The sequence below is a fragment of the Paralichthys olivaceus genome, chromosome 11, assembly GCF_024713975.1.
Source record: "Paralichthys olivaceus isolate ysfri-2021 chromosome 11, ASM2471397v2, whole genome shotgun sequence".
Taxonomy (NCBI): Eukaryota; Metazoa; Chordata; class Actinopteri; order Pleuronectiformes; family Paralichthyidae; genus Paralichthys; species Paralichthys olivaceus.
The window spans coordinates 97,529-118,194 of NC_091103.1; the positions used below are offsets into that span (position 1 = coordinate 97,529).

At 44.1% G+C, this 20,666-nt stretch overlaps 1 protein-coding gene across 5 annotated transcripts; it reads left to right on the plus strand.

Annotated features, from left to right (window-relative positions):
- The first annotated feature begins 2,955 nt into the window (after positions 1-2,955).
- Positions 2,956-20,185, plus strand: LOC109644223 (diacylglycerol kinase delta). 5 transcript variants are annotated; one of them, XM_069534772.1, is made up of 32 exons: positions 2,991-3,152; positions 5,071-5,181; positions 5,383-5,463; positions 5,611-5,886; positions 6,431-6,535; positions 6,620-6,752; positions 6,910-7,016; positions 7,470-7,595; positions 7,666-7,768; positions 7,875-8,037; positions 9,965-10,073; positions 11,504-11,643; positions 11,720-11,804; positions 13,064-13,158; positions 13,242-13,341; positions 13,416-13,719; positions 13,793-13,957; positions 14,035-14,163; positions 14,292-14,367; positions 14,493-14,603; positions 14,694-14,790; positions 15,139-15,246; positions 15,367-15,480; positions 15,550-15,684; positions 15,837-16,000; positions 16,216-16,327; positions 16,809-16,901; positions 17,072-17,191; positions 17,582-17,699; positions 17,822-17,952; positions 18,971-19,073; positions 19,183-20,185. In XM_069534772.1, the coding sequence occupies exons 4-31, from the start codon at positions 5,851-5,853 to the stop codon at positions 19,058-19,060; spliced, it is 3,369 nt and encodes a 1,122-aa protein (XP_069390873.1). In that variant the 5' UTR covers positions 2,991-3,152; positions 5,071-5,181; positions 5,383-5,463; positions 5,611-5,850; the 3' UTR covers positions 19,061-19,073; positions 19,183-20,185. The 5 variants fall into 5 exon arrangements, 4 of the variants coding, with proteins under 4 accessions (XP_069390871.1, XP_069390872.1, XP_069390873.1 ...); XR_011244592.1 differs by lacking the exon at positions 5,611-5,886 and having other exon boundaries at positions 2,956-3,152; positions 17,822-18,809; XM_069534770.1 differs by lacking the exon at positions 5,611-5,886 and having other exon boundaries at positions 2,956-3,152.
- Positions 20,186-20,666: the final 481 nt, after the last annotated feature.

Here is a 20,666-nt window from a genome sequence, read left to right on the forward strand (position 1 = left end):
TTTAGCTAATAAGTCACTAATTACTGCGTTGTTCGTGTCCATGAGTAAATCATTCAAACATTCACTGCATAGGTTGGAAAAAGACCCAAAAGCTAATAGGAGTCAAACCTGATTAGCAAACCTGGAGTCCAATAAATGAGCGTTGGGAGGGTTAGAGCTTCTTTGACTGATTTTGAGTTTGCTATTCACAAGAAGCTTCTGCTGATGTGAACCTCATCCAGAAGACCTATGATCAAGAGTAGTTGATTTGCATGAAGCTGGAACTTCATCTCAAAGACTTCAATCATTCGTCCGTCTACAGTTTGACAAATTGAGTTCAAATGGAGAGGATGTGGTTCTGTGCTATGTCTTACCCTCTCAATCAGGTAAAGAATAATCCTGGAGTTACAGCTTGAAGTTTGAAGGAATCTTTGGAATTGGTTAAACTTTCTGTTCACGACTCAGCCATATGCAAAACATTGAACATGCAGGTTGTCCTCGTCTCTGGAAGGACTCTCATTGTACTGCAGACCAAGATGAGAACACCAAAGTCCCTTAATGACCTAAATAAGTGCTCTCACCTCTCATTATGAAGGAGCATTATAAAAGGAGCATTCTTGGGCATTCTGGACCTCCTCCACTTCACCTACAGGGCAGGTGGGGGTGTCAAGAATGCTGTCAGCACCCTATCAACATCCTTTAGTCCTGAGTCATTTGGACGGTGTAAAGACTTCTTCAGCTCTAACTGTTTACTACCTCACATTTTATGAGGTCCACATTATCAACCCTGGCTTGATACTGTATGTTGGCTGGTTGACTGTGGAACTGACAGATTTCTGAAGGTGAGGGAGTTTTATCTAATGTCATTTGATCTTCCACTGGCTCCACTCAGGAGTGTGTCCTCTCACCACTATTGCTCATTTCATACACTAACCATCAGTGACTCTGTGATTGTGTCCCTCACTGACAATTCCACTGATCACGGCCCGGTGGTGGAGGATTTTAACAACTGGTGTGAGCCAGTCTTACTTCAATATTAAAGTGTCCAAAACTAAAGACATGATAATGGGACTTCAGGAAGTAGCCACCACCCTCTGTATTTTTTTCATGGACAAGCTGTTGAAGTTGTCCAACAATTATCTGGGAACACAATCAACATCAAACTCACATCTGATGCTGACACTGATGCAAAGGTCCACCAGCGTGTGGACTTTTATCACAAGTTGACAAGTTTTAATGTTGATTCCTCTGGTATGGAAATGTTACATTCTTGTTTTATTGAGTCTGTTTTCACCTCCTTTCTTTCTCTGAAGTATGGTGACGGGAGCGTCGTGATTCTAGGACCTGGACAGCTCACCATCATCAAGGAGAAAATGAATTCCTTAGTTTATAAAGGCAGGAGATGTCAGGGTGTCCACCAGCTGAAGATCAGTATGAGTTTGGTGATGTAGCAGGAAATAGTTGTGGACCATGATCAAGGTGGCAACTGATGGTTGATCATGATGGCAGCAGTGGATCCTGATGGTGGACTATGATCACAACAAGACAGCTTGATAAACAATATGTCTCCTCAGATACTCGACCATTACTGACAATAATTCCTCAATTCATTCACCTTCCATCAAGCTACAAACTGTTTACTCTAACCAGTGCTGTAATTACTCTTATTTTTCTGACGTCCTCCATCACATGGAGAGACAGATCCTCATGTGTCTCTCTCAGGTTTCTACGTTCTTTTTCCCTGTAAAAAGTTTTTTTAGTCATTTTTTCTTACTCTTTTTGAGTTAAGAACAGATGATGTCACAGTTTGTTAACGCCTATGAGACAAATTGTGATTTGTGAAAATGGGCTATACAAATAAAATTTGATTGACATTAATTCAAGCGGTCATCAGAACCTTCCATCACAGAACATACCCACAAGGACCGAAGACAAAGTGAAGGAACAACACGTCAGGGAAACTGTTAAAACCTGTTGCTACACAAACTAGACTTTCATCAAATATCACATCCTTCCACCTTCATGGTGACTCGTCCTGTAGTTTTTGTGAAACCCTGCAAACAGACAAACAAACGAAACATAACCTCCCTGATGAAATAATGTGGTTCATTCAGTCCAATCACACAAGCACTGATCAGATCAATTCAATAAAAAAACAACACAAACAGATGGCACAGCACAGGACAACCAGGTCCACAGGCCAGGACAGTTCACTTACACCTTAAGGACAAGGGTCATTCTTCTGAGGACGGAAATGTACAAACCCATTTTCATCAAAACCAACACAGGACGTGGTGCAAGAAGCAAACCGAGTTCAGATCAACATGAATGACACACCAGGGTGTGTGTTACCTGAACGACCCACTAGCTTCAACAACCTGTGTTCACTTCCTGTCTCCGGACTCGGGTCTGGACCGGGTCAGTCTTTATATCTCATTAGTGTGTTGTGTGTTCTGTGAACATTGTGAGGACGCTGTTGGGTGGAGCAACTCTTTCATGTGTAAACTGACCTGGTTCTCTGTGTATGAAGAGACAGAGGCGTCACCTGATCCCACACAAACTGTCTTTATACGACACGTTACCACTGCCGTGTCCTGGGAACCAGGCTGAGAACCTTCATGTAGGTCACCTGTGGTCAGGTGGTTCACCTGAGCCCGATGTCACGCCCTCAACCAACCAGCTTCAGTTATACAAGACAGGTTTCAAATTCAGTTTTGAGATCATGTCCTGTTCATTAAAGACTGTATATAAACATAATGTATAACTGCATATATACACCATCAATGACTTTGTACGAAGACGATCAGTGTGTGTGTGTTTGTGTGTGTGTGTGTGTGAGAGAGAGTGTGTGTAAATATGTCACGTGTCAGCTCAGACTCTACTATATTATATAATATTATGTTCATTTATCTTATACATTATTATCAAAAACCTGTTCTATGTAATATCACGGTGTAACCACCAGAGGCCGCTCTGGCCGCTGGGGGGCGCAGCCTCCCCGGCTCCTCCCCGGCTCCTCCCCGGGGGTCTGATGGAGGATGGCGGAGGCCGCGGGTCCGGAGTCAGCCGTCCGGTTCCCGGACGAGTCATCGGATAGCGAGCCGGAGCAGGAGCCCGGATCCCCGCAGAAACTCATCCGGAAAGTGTCGACGTCCGGACAGATCCGCAGCAAGGTAGAGAGCGGTTGATGCAGCGCATTGTCCGGGCTCAGGGAGAGAGGTGATCCGGCGGAGCGAGGCCCTGACTCGGCCCCGAGCTGCTGCGATCACCGCTCCATGAGAACCGGCGGAGCTCCGACATGTCCGCCATCAGGGGACCAGAGAGTCTGATGTCCTCTGTTGGACTAAAAACCAACCTGTGGTTTCAGAGGGACTGATGTAGTTTATATTGTGTACATAAAGTATTATTAAGTATTATTGTAAAAATATATAGTCTGTATCATATAATATATAAATTATTACTGTGAACATATGTATAGTTTTACATTATATATAAATTATAACTGAACATATAAAGGTTTACATTATGTATGATATATAAATTAGTTTAACTGTTTATATATATTCATTTCAACTGTAAATATATATATATATATATATATATGTTTATAAATATATAAGTGTTATTGTGAATAGTACCGTATTATTAACCTGGTTAACTAACGGTGTAAACTGGATGAACCTGTGTTTGTGTGTTTATCTTGGAGCTAACGGAACCAAACCCACACTCGCTCCCGGGTCTGAGTCTCGCTCCCGGGTCTGAGTCTCGCTCCCGGGTCTGAGTCTCGGTTCCGGTGAATCAATTCAAAAATAACGGTGTCGGCATTTAAATGTTCGGCTAAGCTAATCAGGCTAACTGCTGCTAACCGGAGGCCCAGAGAAAAGCCCCGGCGTTTCCCAGAGCTCCTCCCCGGTCAGAAGATGATAGTCGCTGGCACAGTATCGATGTGTTCCGGTGTCAGCGTCACGGTACACGAGACATAACGGCTCGTTAAGTGACGTTACAGTGTGATGTGTTACAGGGTTGAGCTGCTGCAAACACACAAGTACACACAAGTACACACAATTACACACAAGTACACACGAGTAAACACAAGTACACACAAGTACACACAAGTACACTCAATTAAACACAGGTACACACAATTAAACACAAGTACACTCAATTAAACACAAGTACACACAAGTAAACACAAGTACACACAATTAAACACAAGTACACACAATCAAACACAAGTACACACAATTAAACACAAGTACACACAAGTAAACACAAGTACATAAGTAAACACAAGTACACAAGTACTTTTATTGAGAAAGGCCAGTGTATGTGTGTGTGTGTGTAGTTATTCAACTGGTTAGGGTTTCTATTAAGAGGCTTGTGTTGCTGTTTTAATCTGGTTATAATCTTTTATAATCTAGTAATAAACAGGATTAATCTGTTATAATTTGGTTATAATCTGGTAATAAACAAGATTCATCTGTTATAATCTGGTTATAATCTGGAAATATACGGGATAAATCGGATATAATCTGGTTATAATATTTTATAATCTGTATGATCTGGTTATTACCTGGTAATAAACACAATTAATCTGTTATAATCTGGTTATAATCTGTTATAATCTGGTAATAAACAGGATTAATCTGTTATAATCTGATTATAATCTGGTTATAACATTTTATAATCTGGTATGATCTGGTTATTACCTAGTAATAATCTATTATGAACTGATTATAATTTGGTAATAAACAAGATTAATATGGTTATAATCTGGTAATAAACAGGATTCATCTGTTATAATCTAATTATTATCTCGTAATGAAGATTAATATGGTTATAATCTGGTTATAATCTGTTATGATCTGGTTATAATCTTTTATAATCTGGTATGATCTGGTTATTATCTGGTTATTACCTGGTAATAATCTTCTATAATCTGGTAATAAACTGGATTAATCTGTTATAATCTGGTTAGTATCTGGTAATAATGTGATGATCTGGTTATGATCTGGTAATAAACAAGTCTCATCTGGTTATAATCTGGTAATAAACAGGTTTAATCTGGCTCTAATCTGTTTTGTGTTTCAGACAGTGCTGAAGGAAGGAAACCTGATGAAACAAACCATCTCGTTCCAGCGCTGGAAGAGACGATACTTCAAACTGAGAGGAAGAACTCTTTACTATGCTCAGACGGCCAAGGTCACTCACACACACATATTCATCTAAATATGTATATATATGTATATATATTGGTTAGAGTTTGTTATTAACTGGTAATTTATAAATATTTGTGTGCAGATTACAGATTTTAATCTATAGAAGGTTACTAAAGGTTAATTAGTGTAGCTTTAATGTTTCCAATGACATGATGTGGTTTCCTATTGTTTCTTGTCTCCGTAGTCGATCATCTTCGATGAAGTGGACCTGACGGACGCCAGCGTCGCTGAGTCCAGCACCAAGAACGTCAACAACAGTTTCACTGTGAGTTGAGCTCAAGCGTTAAAACCTCCCAGCAGGAGATTCTCCTCCGCAGGGTTCAGCAGACAGAGGATCTAACGTATCCATTCTGCTGCGGAGATCACATGACTTTACAACAAATAGAGTGTGTGTGTGTCTCATCTCTTTCAGTACTCAGATCCCCCTCCCCCTCTTCATCAGTGGGGCTGGTGGGGTTGGGGGAGTTGTTATGACGACAGACAGGAAGTAGCTTGAATCACACAAGAGGATATGGGAGTGGCTACCGAAGAGAGACAGAGAGAGACAGAGAGACAGAGAGAGACAGAGAGAGACAGAGATCAGGATCAGGATCAGGATCAGGACTCTGTGAAATGGACCAGATTTTAAAGTGGACTGTTTCCATGACGACTCATGACCAGGACCCAGTTTAAACTGTTTTCATATACGGTGAGTGAGCTGATCAGGAGGTCAAAGGTTGTCTATGTTGGTGACGTCAGGACCCCCGGCATTTTGTTAGAGTTACCTTCCTGTTAATCGGTCGAGGTTAGTTAAGGTTAGTTTGGTTGGTTTAGATTGCTTAAGTTCGGTTAATGTTGGTTAACATCAGTTAAGGTTAGTTAATGTTGAGGTTGGTTTAGGTTTGTTAACGTTAGTTAAATTTGGTTTAGGTTTGGTTAAGGTTGGTCTTTCCAAAATGAATAGAAGTCAATGCAAAGTCCTAATAAAGATAGCTGCACGTGTGTGTGTGTGTGTGTGTGTGTCCTTTCTGTGGGAAACACAAGATTCATTGTGAAGCAGCTGAGCAGGAAGTCGAAGTCCACATCTCTTTCTTTGGAAAACACAGACACACACATTCACATTATATTATCAGAAGGATCAGCTCTTCGCTTGAAATACTGTGACAACGTGTGTCTCTCTACTTGTGTGTGTGTGTGTCTGTGTGTATTTCTCTGTGTTGTGTATATCTGTGTGTGTGTGTGTGTGTGTTTAGGTCATCACCCCCTGCAGACGTCTCATTCTGTGTGCAGACAACAGGAAGGAGATGGAGGAGTGGATGGCAGCTCTGCGCAGCGTCCAGAACAGACAGAACTATGAGGTCTGTGTGTGTCTGTCTGTTGTGTTACCGTGACGACTAGTCCCACAACCATCAACTGAATGTGTGTGTGTGTGTGTGTGTCAGTCCACTCAGTACAGCATGGATCACTTCAGTGGGATGCACAACTGGTACGCCTGTTCTCACGCCAGACCAACGTACTGTAACGTCTGTAGAGAGGCTTTGTCAGGAGTGACATCACACGGCCTGTCCTGTGAAGGTACACAAACACACACAATGATGATGTGGACGCAGCTATCCAAAGAGGACTCTCATTCGTCCTCGTATTCGGCTCAACACTCATCGTCTCACACAATATTTTCATCATATCAGAGGTTTGGTGGAACTTCATCTGTGTGTGCGTTTGTGTGTTACAGTGTGTAAGTTTAAGGCTCACAAACGTTGTGCGGTCAGAGCCACTAACAACTGTAAATGGACGACGCTGGCTTCTATTGGTCGAGACATCATCGAGGACGAGGACGGGGTGAGACATAAGCTGCTTTAACACATGAACTGTGTGAACACAAATGTCAGAGTGAGACACAGTTTCTCCTCCTGAGCTCCTGTATAAAGTATAAATCCAGAGGAAGTGTGGACAGAGCCTCTGTCCTCTGTCCTTAACCTTCAACATCCTCTGTCCTCTGTCCCTAACCTTCAACATCCTCTGTCTTCTGTCCCTAACCTTCAACATCCTCTGTCCTCTGTCCTTAACCTTCAACATCCTCTGTCCTCTGTCCCTAACCTTCAACATCCTCTGTCTTCTGTCCCTAACCTTCAACATCCTCTGTCTTCTGTCCCTAACCTTCAACATCCTCTGTCCATAACCTTCAACAAGAGTGATGCATTAAAGTAACTATTACTATTACTACTAACTGTGTATACCACCAAATAACCTGGGTTACATGTGACCTCTGTCATGTGACCTCTGTCCTCTCAGGTGTCCATGCCTCACCAGTGGTTGGAGGGGAACCTGCCTGTATCAGCGAAGTGTAACGTGTGTGATAAGACATGTGGCAGTGTCCTGCGCCTGCAGGACTGGAGGTGTCTGTGGTGTAAGACCATGGTGAGACAAATCAAACAGTTGGGTGTTGGATAAATGTTGGTTCTATATCTCAGGGTGTCCCTCTGTCCAGGTGCACTCAGGCTGTAAGGAGCAGCTGTCCTCTAAGTGTCCTCTGGGACAGTGTAAAGTTTCCGTCATCCCTCCGACTGCGCTCAACAGCATCGACTCTGACGGTGACTCTACTAACCCCTGCTGCTGTCTTTAAACACAGTTTTATCGAGGACACATCCACACTCAGGTGACCTGTCCTGACCTGCCATGTATCTTGTGCATCCTCAGGGTTCTGGAAGGCATCCTGTCCTCCGTCTTGCACCAGTCCGCTGCTCGTCTTCGTCAACTCCAAAAGCGGAGACAATCAGGGCGTCAAGTTCCTGCGACGCTTCAAACAGCTGCTGAACCCAGCCCAGGTGTTCGATCTGATGAATGGAGGACCACACCTGGGGTGAGAGACAGGCAAAGAGAGAGACAGGCAGAGAAAGAGAGACTCACAGCTGAGATTGAGGCTACACCGAGTGTAGGGGGACGGAGACATGTTTCTCAGTCATAAGAGCAGTGCTGGTGTTGGTATCTTGTTCTCCAGGGACTTTCTTTTCTGTTTTTGAAAATGTGAAAATTACTTTTATCAATGTCAATGCTCACTGTGGGTGAGACAGGGCAGCTTTTTTAAACACTGTGAGCACTGTGGTGAAAAACTGTTGTGCTGAACGTTTGTGTTCCTCTGGGAGATTTTAACTGCAAACGCAAAATTAGACAGAAACCATCCAGAGCCGTGGATCAGTTTGATGTTCCAGTGGAACACTCTTGAAGTTCCAGTTTCTGATCATTCTTTGATACAGCTTTATGTTTCTGTTAAACATGTCAAGTACAGCAGTGCCTATTCGCATTTCAATGTAGCTCTACTGTCGGACAATGTGTTTGAAAATGCTGTCTCGAGAACAAAACAAGATTACATCTCCTTGCTGCAGTGGTGGGATATATGGAAAAATGAAATCACACTCTCAATGTCACTGGAGACATGGACAGATCTATGAGAGAGAAATAGTGGAGGTGCAGGCTTTAGCTCAGAGAACAGTAAAGTCAAATATCAGCTCTGTCTGGGATTTTCTGCTCAAGGTTCTCTGGTTTACTGTCGTTTCAAAATGTGGCAAGAATGGATGCTCCATCGCATTTTTTCTTTGGCATCGAATGAAAAACTGACCAAAGAAGACTCATGCAGTGCAGTATGTTATGTAGTACATATGCACCTTCTATGAGGAGCTTTTAAATACGAGTTCCGGGAAAGACTAGAGATAACGTCGTTTTGCAGGGGTCTGACCAGAGTTCCTGTGGACTTCAATGCAGAGGTGGATGCACAGGTCTCTGCAGAATCTTTGAGATCTTGTGTACCCAGCAGGCTGATATCTGACAATATCTTTCTAATTCTGGACATTTTAGACCAGTAAACTTGGTCTGATTTCTATAGATGAAGAAAAGGCTTTTGACCAGGTTGAACACAAGTATCTGTGCTAGACCTTGGATGCTTTTGGGTTCAGCTTTGGCCTCATAGCCAAGATCCAAGTCCTGTACAGGGACATTGAGAGCTGAAAAAAGGGCAAAGGACAAAGAGGACAGGGACTCGTTCACCTGGCCAGAAGAGGTGCAGCCACCCTGAGCCCTTTTCCTTATGGACCTGAAAGACCACAAACTGTGATCTCCTCAGTTTCTATCAGGAAGTGTTGAGTGTTTGGGGATTGTTGAAGGCCAGGTTGAAAATAGATTTCAGTTTTATTAACCATTCAAAAGAACACAGGAGTGTGTGGTGCTTAAATTATTTATTTTAATAAATGTCAATGACTATGGCACTTTGTACTCCCATAGTCTCTCTCTCTCTTTCTCTCTCTCATTGCAGATATCTCCAGAACCTCTGGACAACAACTATTATTATTATTAACAACAATATCTCAGTAATTAATTATTATATGAATTGTGACTGTTATCAATAATTATCAATAACTTCTTTACACTGTTGTTTACATTTTAACCAGTCAGATCTGATACCTGATTGTGCTCTAGTGTTCCCGGTCTCTCTCACCTCTCTCTCTCTCCCTCCTCACTATATCTCTCTCTCTTCTCTCCCCTCTTTCCACCCCTCTCTCCTCTCCTTCTCCTCCTTCTCCTCCTCCCCACTATCATGGATATTAGGATTTGGTGCTAAACAAATAAAATTGAATTGAATTGAATTAAACAACATTCTATGTTCTGTTGATGGGAAAGAGCTGATTTAAACTGATATTGTTTTTATTGAGTCATTTATTTATAATTGTGGGAACTGGATTTAGAAAACGCTTTGACCAAATAAAGGACGAATTCTCTGTCTGTCTTTCTGTCAGGTTGCGGTTGTTCCAAAAGTTTGACACATTCAGGATCTTGGTGTGTGGAGGAGACGGCAGCGTCGGTTGGGTTCTGTCAGAGATTGACGCCTTAACGCTGCACAAACAGGTGTGTTAATGTCCTCACAGTGTGTTAATGTCCCCACAGTGTGTTAATGTCCTCACAGTGTGTTAATGTCCCCACAGTGTGTTAATGTCCCCACAGTGTGTTAATGTCCCCACAGTGTGTTAACGTCCCCACAGTGTGTTAATGTCCTCACAGTGTGTTAATGTCCTCACAGTGTGTTAATGTCCCCACAGTGTGTTAATGTCCTCACAGTGTGTTAATGTCCCCACAGTGTGTTAATGTCCTCACAGTGTGTTAATGTCCCCACAGTGTGTTAACGTCCCCACAGTGTGTTAATGTCCTCACAGTGTGTTAATGTCCCCACAGTGTGTTAATGTCCCTACAGTATGTTAATGTCCTCACAGTGTGTTAATGTCCCCACAGTGTGTTAATGTCCCCACAGTGTGTTAATGTCCCTACAGTATGTTAATGTCCTCACTGTGTGTTAATGTCCCTACAGTATGTTAATGTCCTCACAGTGTGTTATGTCCCTACAGTATGTTAATGTCCTCACAGTGTGTTAATGTCCCCACAGTGTGTTAATGTCCCCACAGTGTGTTAATGTCCCTACAGTATGTTAATGTCCTCACTGTGTGTTAATGTCCCTACAGTATGTTAATGTCCTCACAGTGTGTTATGTCCCTACAGTGTGTTAATGTCCCCACAGTGTGTTAATGTCCCCACAGTGTGTTAATGTCCCTACAGTATGTTAATGTCCTCACTGTGTGTTAATGTCCCCACAGTGTGTTAATGTCCTCACAGTGTGTTAATGTCCCCACAGTGTGTTAATGTCCTCACAGTGTGTTAATGTCCCCACAGTGTGTTAATGTCCTCACAGTGTGTTAATGTCCCCACAGTGTGTTAACGTCCCCACAGTGTGTTAATGTCCTCACAGTGTGTTAATGTCCCCACAGTGTGTTAATGTCCCCACAGTGTGTTAATGTCCCCACAGTGTGTTAACGTCCCCACAGTGTGTTAATGTCCTCACAGTGTGTTAATGTCCCCACAGTGTGTTAATGTCCCTACAGTATGTTAATGTCCTCACAGTGTGTTAATGTCCCCACAGTGTGTTAATGTCCCCACAGTGTGTTAATGTCCCTACAGTATGTTAATGTCCTCACTGTGTGTTAATGTCCCTACAGTATGTTAATGTCCTCACAGTGTGTTAATGTCCCTACAGTATGTTAATGTCCCTACAGTATGTTAATGTCCTCACTGTGTGTCCTCACTGTGTGTTAATGTCCTCACTGTGTGTTAATGTCCTCACAGTGTGTTAATGTCCCCACAGTGTGTTAATGTCCCTACAGTATGTTAATGTCCCTACAGTGTGTTAATGTCCCTACAGTATGTTAATGTCCTCACTGTGTGTCCTCACAGTGTGTTCATGTCTTCGCAGTGTGTGTGACCAAAGCTCTATCATACATTTGTTTCAGTGTCAGCTCGGGGTTCTTCCTCTGGGGACTGGGAATGATCTGGCACGGGTTCTGGGCTGGGGTTCAGCCTGTGATGACGACACTCAGCTGCCACAGATCCTGGAGAAACTGGAGAGAGCCAGCACCAAGATGTTAGACAGGTGAGACAGGTCACTGATGTCAGACAGGTGAGACAGGTGTTACATGTTGACCTTTGACCTTTCTCTTCTTCTGCAGATGGAGCATAATGGTCTATGAGACCAAGTTTCCACGGCAACACTCTTCCTCCACTGTCACAGAGGACTGCAGTGATGACTCCGAGGTAACAGGAAATGACATCACAGAGAGAGAAAGAGAAGTGCTTGGTGCCTGATGGGAAATCTCCCTCAGTGCATGATGGGAGTTCCCCCAGCAGTCTAGACCTATAGCAGCATAACTTGATGGTTCAGGACCTGATCCAGAACTATAGACTTTATCAAAGAGGAACGTTTTAACTTTAACTTTAAATGTAAAGATGGTGTCTGACTCTAGAACCCAGAGTGGGAGCTGGTTCCACAGGAGAGGAGCCTGGTAGCTGAAGGTTCTACCTCCTGTTCTCCTCTTACAGACTCTAGAACCCAGAGTGGGAGCTGGTTCCACAGGAGAGGAGCCTGGTAGCTGAAGGTTCTACCTCCTGTTCTCCTCTTACAGACTCTAGAACCCAGAGTGGGAGCTGGTTCCACAGGAGAGGAGCCTGGTAGCTGAAGGTTCTACCTCCTGTTCTCCTCTTACAGACTCTAGAACCCAGAGTGGGAGCTGGTTCCACAGGAGAGGAGCCTGGTAGCTGAAGGTTCTACCTCCTGTTCTCCTCTTACAGACTCTAGAACCCAAAGTGGGAGCTGGTTCCACAGGAGAGGAGCCTGGTAGCTGAAGGTTCTACCTCCTGTTCTCCTCTTACAGACTCTAGAACCCAGAGTGGGAGCTGGTTCCACAGGAGAGGAGCCTGGTAGCTGAAGGTTCTACCTCCTGTTCTCCTCTTACAGACTCTAGAACCCAGAGTGGGAGCTGGTTCCACAGGAGAGGAGCCTGGTAGCTGAAGGTTCTACCTCCTGTTCTCCTCTTACAGACTCTAGAACCCAGAGTGGGAGCTGGTTCCACAGGAGAGGAGCCTGGTAGCTGAAGGTTCTACCTCCTGTTCTCCTCTTACAGACTCTAGAACCCAGAGTGGGAGCTGGTTCCACAGGAGAGGAGCCTGGTAGCTGAAGGTTGATCCAGAGATTTTAGCCCCTTTCTGTAATGAGCTCAAACCTCTGGATCAAGAGTGGGTTTTTTAAGCAGAGGTTTAATTACAGCTACCTTAAAAGCTTGTGGTTCGTAACCGGTGAACAAAGACATTCGTCTGATTTAATATGGAACTGTCAATTAAGGGAAAACTAACTTAAAAAGTCCATTTGAGTCTTAAAGACAAGTTGATGAGGATCAAACTAGTGATGTCAGTACAGAAGATCAATTGAAGAAAAGCGGTTAAAATATAAATCTGGTGGTAACAAATATTTGATAACGGATTCTACTCCCCCCTGGTGTTTGTGTCCTGTGATGCAGGTTCAGCAGATTCTGACCTATGAGGACTCAGTGGCTGCTCACCTTTCCAAGATCCTGACCTCAGACCAGCATTCTGTTGTCATCTCCTCTGCCAAGTACGACTGCCTAAGTTCACAGACCCTGATTCTAACCGGTTCTGGTTCTGACTCTAGTTCTACTTCTGACTCTGTGTGTTCAGGGTTCTGTGTGAGACGGTGAAGGATTTTGTGGCTCGTGTTGGAAAAGCTTATGAGAAGAACACGGAGAGTTCTGAGGAGTCAGACGCCATGGCCAAGAAGGTACGAATCATTTTTCACTTCATTCGATGAGTCATTTTTCTGTTTCTCTGATGAGTCGTGTTTTTCTCTCTCAGTGTGGTGTACTGAAGGAGAAACTCGACTCGTTGTTGAAGACGCTGAACGAAGAGTCTCAGTCGTCTGCCGTCCTCCCCCCTGCTCCACCCCCCACCATTGCTGAGGAGCAGGAGGAGTTAGATGGTGCTGTGCTGCCCCCCCCTCCTCCTTTTCCTCCTCATAACCCGCTAAGCTCCGCCCCCTGCTCCACACGGGCTAATATGTCGTCGTCTGCCGCCATGTTTAAACCCAGAGAGCAGCTGATGCTGCGAGCCAACAGTCTGAAGAAAGCCATCAGGCAGATCATCGAGCACACAGAGAAAGGTACGACACTCGCACACGTCTTCATGCACGTCTGGTGACGAGCGGCATCTCACCTCCGTTCTGGTGTTTTCAGCTGTGGATGAGCAGAACGCTCAGACGCAGCATCAGCAGGTTTTCTCTCTGAGCCGAGCGGAGGAAGACGAGGGTCTGGTGGAGGAGGAAGAGGAGGAGGAGCTAGAGGAGGACAAGATGTCTCTGCGGTCGTCATACAGCATCAAACAGCACAACACTCGGCGAGGTGAAAACACTGACTGATTACTGTCACTGACAATCCCGTTAGTCTGTCTGTCTGTCTGAACCTGTCTGTCTCTTCAGTCAGTAAGACACACTGTGAGAAGCTGATCAGTAAAGGAAGCCTGTCATTGGGCAGCTCTGCATCACTTCCTGTCCAGACAGGAAGTAGAGAGAACATGCCCACACTCAACACAAAGATCCTGTATCCAGGTCAGTCCAGTTGTCATGGTAACCATGTGCTGATGCTAAATGATGACAAACACATTGAAGTGTGTGTGTGTGTGTCTCTCCGTGTGTGTGTGTCTCTGTGTGTGTTTGTGTCTGTGTGTGTGCGTCAGGCTCTCTTTCCAGTAGTTCAGTGATCAGTCGTCTGTTAGTGAACACCGACCCGTTCAGCTGTGACCCCGACAACATGTGAGTCTGATGATGAAGAAGATCTGCTCATTACATTCTGAATAAAAACCTGTCTGTCGGACCTGTCTGTCCATCTCTACCTGTCTGTCTGACCTGTCTGTCCATCTCTACCTGTCTGTCTGCAGGGACTGTTACACCGAGAAATGTGTGATGAATAATTACTTTGGAATCGGACTTGATGCTAAAATTTCTCTAGACTTTAACAACAAAAGAGACGAACATCCAGAGAAGTGCAGGTGAACATGCATCACGTGTTCACACATCACATGTTGTCACATCACGTGTTCATGTTTCACATGTTCACACATCACGTGTTACTATTTCAGGAGTCGGACTAAGAACATGATGTGGTACGGAGTTCTAGGAACCAAAGAGTTGTTGCACAGAACCTACAAGAACCTGGAGCAGAGGGTTCTCCTGGAGGTGAGACGAGGAGATTCACTGACGAACAACTCAGATCTTAAAAATATAAATGACTTTACTCGACTTCAGTTGATTGTAGATGAAGAAGAGCAGCGGCATGTGGTTGAGATTGTGTCAGTGAGCAGAGGTTGTTGGTGTTGGTGGAGTGTCACAGGTCGACTTGCTGTTTCCCTCAGGACACCTCACGCTACATTCAGTCTGTTGATACATGAGCTCAGCTAAACGCCACCTCGGACTGAAGTGTCCAAATATCAATGTGGAAACAACAATTATATATATAATGAGGTATAATGTACTGTAATGTGTGTGTGTGTGTGTGTGTGTGTGTGTGTCTGTGTGCGCACGCAGTGTGATGGGCGTCCCATCCCCCTCCCCAGTCTTCAGGGAATCGCAGTGTTAAACATCCCGAGTTACGCAGGAGGAACCAACTTCTGGGGAGGAACCAAAGAGGATGACGTAAGACCTCTACCTGTCTGTCTCTCTACCTGTCCCTGTACTGAACAGAGTCATGTGGTCTGTGATGTTTGGACATCACCTGTCTCTCTCTTCCTCTCTGACTGTCTCTCTCTCCATCAGACGTTCACTGCTCCGTCCTTTGACGATAAGATTCTGGAGGTGGTGGCGGTGTTCGGCAGTATGCAGATGGCCGTGTCCAGAGTCATCAACCTCCAGCACCACCGCATCGCACAGGTAAACCTGTCCGCCTACTTGTCTGTCTATATGTCCACCTACTTGTCTGTGACGTTGTCTCTCTCTCAGTGTCGGACAGTGAAGATCACCATCCTGGGCGATGAGGGTGTTCCGGTTCAGGTGGACGGTGAGGCGTGGATCCAGCCTCCAGGTTACATCAAGATCATCCACAAGAACAGAACGCAGACTCTGACCAGAGACCGGGTGAGTGGATCAGGTTCAAATTCAGGTTGAGGTTCAGGTGAGAGACGTGTGCGGCGTCATGTAAACATCAGGATCTGCTGTTGTTCCTCATAAATGGTATAATTGTATAAAATCCCAGGAAGATGAAAATTATTTATGCATGGTGGTTACAGGCATTTGAGAGCACCCTGAAATCCTGGGAGGACAAACAGAAGTGTGAGTTTCCCCGAACGCCCCCCCCACAGCCCCCCCTCCCCTGCCAGCCTGAAATGGTCTCTGAGGACGACGCGTCGCTCGTCAGTGAGTTGGGTCAGGCAGCGGGGGCGCTCATCCACAGGTAAACACAGGGCCCAGCTCAGGATTCAATGTTTTAAACTCTGTTGAAGTCGTTATCAGTATTAATATATATTTGAATTAGGTATTTATATGTATAACTTAAATTCTGTGTCGGTGTCACAAAGTGTCTGATGAAAAACATTTTGGTGAATAAGGTCCATTGATAAAATATTGATCAGATACTGACGAATGTTTCGTGCTGTGTTGATGCTTCAGTATTCGTGAGGTCGCTCAGTCTCATCACAGATTGGAACAGGAACTTGCTCACGCTGTCAACGCAAGTTCCAAGGCCATGGACGTCGTCTACGCTAATTCAAAGAGCTCTGAGGTATGACACATCAGATCGACATGTCCTCCACTGCCCTGGTTCTTACTGTCCTGGTTCCTTCTGTCCTGTCTGTTCCTGTACTTGTCCTCCAGCTGGACTTAAGAAGAGAAGAGATACTTTATTAATTCTTAATTTTATTCACTCATTTTTTTACACGCATTTCAACCCTGAAACACGACCACACACAAAGGGCTCATAGACATGCAATGGAGAGAGATGGTGGAGGGATGGGCAGCATGGGAGGAGCGCACCTGCAAGCAAATTGGGGGGTTCAGTGCCTTGTTCAAGGGCACCTCGGCAGTTCCCAGGAGGTGACCTGGCACCTCTCCAGCTACCAGTCCACCTTCCATACTTTTGATCCAAGCTGGACTTGATCAAAAGTATGGAACCACCCTCCGGTTCCCAAGCCAAGTCTCTATGGACTGAACTACTGCCGTCTTACTGAACTGTATGAAGACATCTTGTCTCTGTGTGTCCTCAGGCTCTGAGCTGCAGTGTGGTGGTTCATATGGTGAATAATGTCAAAGCTTTACTCAGTGAGACTGAGCTGCTCCTGACTGGGAACATGTCCATGGTAACGTGTCCTCATGTCTTCATGTCCCCTTCAAAGACTTATGCCAAAGTTTACTCACAACTTATATTTATTATCATAATTTCTGTAAACTCAAACCCAAACCTGTGAGCTTATTACCAGGTCCAGATCCAGGTGCTGGTCCTGACTCTGGTCTGTCTGTTTGTCTGCAGCAGTTGGATCCTCCTCAGCAGGAGCAGTTGAACACAGCTCTGAACTCAGTGGCACAGCAGCTGCGTCGTCTGGCGGACGTTCCCTGGTTGTGTCCCGTCATTGACCCGTCAGACCAAGAGGTGAACAGAGACTCTGCTTGTGATCAAAACTGAAACTGGATCCATCTGACTCTGAACCAGATCCTGATTCTCACATTGAAAACCTGGAATTTCAGTTCTGAAAAATAACAAATGTTCTGAGAAAAGAACCGTTTTTATTCAGTTGTTTCAGTTTATTGTTTTCATAAAGAAAAATGTATTTCAATTATTTATTTATGTTTTTTTTCATAAAGTATATTACATGTTGACTTTTTACATTTTAGAAACATTTACGACTCATTCAGGAAATGTGAAAATTATTATATAATATAAACAATATTTAAGTGAAAGGAAAGTGCAGCAGACAGGTGGCGACGTTCTGAGTTATTTGCAGCTCTAACATGACACTTCCTCTCCCGTCTCTGTTTTCAGGGTCCTCTGACGGACTTTTCAAAACGCAGTCGGAGTGCCAAGTTTCGCCTTGTCCCGAAATTTAAAAAAGACAAAAACAACAAGAACAAGGAGGCATGTGCTACTCTCTCACTGCCAGGTAAGCAGTCTGTGTCTCTGTCTGTGTCTCTGTCTGTGTCTCTGTCTGTGTCTCTGTCTGTGTCTCTGTCTGTGTCTCTGTCTGTGTCTCTGTCTCACTCCCACTTCCTGTCTGTGTCTCAGTTCAACAGTGGGGGACGGAGGAGGTGGGGGCGTGGCTGGACTTCCTGTGTCTCACTGAGTATAAAGACATCTTTATTGGACATGATGTCCGTGGGGCCGAGCTCATCCACCTGGAGAGGAGGGACCTGAAGGTATCACTGGCTAACAACTAGTTGAATTTTATTTGTATAAATAAACATAATCTCAAGGCTCTTTACATAGAAGGTCAAGTTAGTGACATGTAGTAAAATAAGTAAATGTGGGGGGGGGGGCAGAGAGACAGAGAGAAGAGGAGAAGTGCTCAGTGCATGATGGGAGTTCTCCCTCAGTGCATGATGGGAGTTCCCCCAGCAGTCTAGACCTATAGCAACATAACTTGATGGTTCAGGACCTGATCCATAACTATAGACTTTATCAAAGAGGAACATTTTAATTTAACTTTAAATGCTGAGATGGTGTCTGACTCTGGAACCCAGAGTGGGAGCTGGTTCCACAGGAGAGGAGCCTGGTAGCTGAAGGTTCTACCTCCTGTTCTCCTCTTACAGACTCTAGAACCACAGGAGAACCTGTGTTTTGGTAGTGAACTGATCTTTCTGGATAATGAGGTGTTATCAGCTCTTTGACATATGAAGGTTTGATTGTTAAGGTTTAAATGTGAGGAGCAGGATCTTGATCTTCTGGATTTTACAGGGAGCCGATGTAGAGAAGACAGGAGTAATAAGATCTGTCCTTCTACTTCCTGTCAGCACTCTGCTGCAGCACTTTGACCAACTGGAGACTTTTCTCAGACTTCCTGTGACGTCCTGATAATAAAGAGTTAATCTAGTCTAGAGAACAAATGGACGAGTTTCTCAGCGTCCTTCTGAGACAGGATGGTTCTAATGTTCTTAATATTGTGCAGGTGGAAGAACTCTGTCCTAGAGACTTGTTCTATGTGTTGGTCAAATGTCCTGGTCCAACATAACTCAAGGTTCCTCACAGTGGAGCTTGAGGACAAACTGACACCAAGGTGACTCTGTTCAGACAGTGATTCTCTGAGATGCTGAGGGTCAATTACAACGACCTCAGTCTGAATTAGAAGTAAGAAGTTCTGGCTCATCCAGGCCTCGATGTTCTCGAGACGTTCCTGAAGTTGAACTAAGTTTGTGTATTTGTGTGTGTGTGTGTTAGGACCTTGGTGTGACGAAGGTGGGTCACATGAAGAGGATCCTTCAGGGCATCAGAGAACTGAACAGGAACAGCAGCGCCAGCGAAGCCTGACCAACCTGACCAGGTCAGAGGTCTCACACACACACACAAACACACACACTCACACACACACACACACACACACACACACACAGATCTGGTCTTGCTTCTTAATCTGACTCATGTTTTTTCAGGGATCAATGCTCCATTCCTACCTCTGCTGCTATCACCTAAACCCACCTGATCTACCAGATCTCACCTGATCTCACCTGGTCCACTTGACTTCAAGACCAGAACCAGGTTCATGAATTGAATGGTTGGTCCGTGACCAGGAGGGATTTTGTCTGTGACGAACACTTCGTCTTAAAAAAACAAAAACTGAGCACACCCTCACACGTGAGAATGAAACATCAATCAGATGATTCGCAAGTGCCTTGTTATCTCACCCAATGACCAATCAGCATCCAGGATGTGAAGGGTGAGGTCGTCTGAAGGGCTGCATCAGAGCCATGGACAGTGTGGGTGGAGACACATCAAAGTGTGACATGAGTCCATACACTGTAAAAAAACGTTCCAGAGAGTCGTCACACACATGCAAGAGGAATCTCATATCTGTCCGTGCTGAGTTTTACACGCGTGTCAGTTTGTGTTTTGATGTGCAAAGATGAGCTCACGTCAGGATTTGATCTGGTTTGTTATCGTCCTCACAGAAGATCCATTTTCTTGCATCGTGAGGACAGAGTCAGTCTCCACATGTTGTTGTGTTCATGTGACCATGTGACATCATCATGGATCAAGATATGATCTGTTTTTTGTCCCGTATGCCAATGTTGCTTTGTATCTACAATAAGACCAATCAGTACCATGCAGAAGTTTCATTTAGTTTCAGGTTCTAAACATGTTGGTAAGTCTAAGCATGCTGACGTTAGCTCGTTAGCTGCAGTCGGATCATATTTACATTTTCTGACCAATGTTATGTTTTAGTGAAAACACATTAGTGCCTTGCTCAAGGGCAGTGGTTTATCCTCCGCTGTTTTTTGTGGTGGTCTGTATTTATTAGATAATTTATCTATTGATACTGTTTGCTGTCATACCTCTGTTTGTACATACGCCCCCTGCAGGGCTCTCAGTGTAAATACTTTCTGTCATGTACAGAGGAAACATCTGGAAGAAATAAATTGTGTTTTTTGTTGTTCACTTGATTTTTCTTTCTTCTCCGTTTCTATATGTTGATGATTGGAATGAAAATATCTTCAACAAATACAGAGTCACAGTTTGATCGTCACCGATCGATCAATTTTAAAAACACCATTGTGTCGTAAATAAATCATTAGAATTTTTTTCGCTATTTTCACTTGTTAAATACAAATTATTTAAATTCAATCGCTGCAAAATAAATGAATCAACTTCTATGATTGATAAAATCTTTGTTTTCACAGTTGATGATATTAATTTATTCTGATGCACTTCATTGATCTATTAATATATTATTTGATGTTATTCACTCACACTTTGTTCAGTATTTTTATTGATTATTGATCTCTGTTGTGATGCAGCTGTTTGCTTGTCCTTCGTTACCACTGAAGCACTTCTTCATCTGGTCATCTTGCGTTTGTTTGCGTTTTTCTTAGTTGCCTTGATTAAACTGCTAAGAGTTATTGATGTTATTTAAGATAAG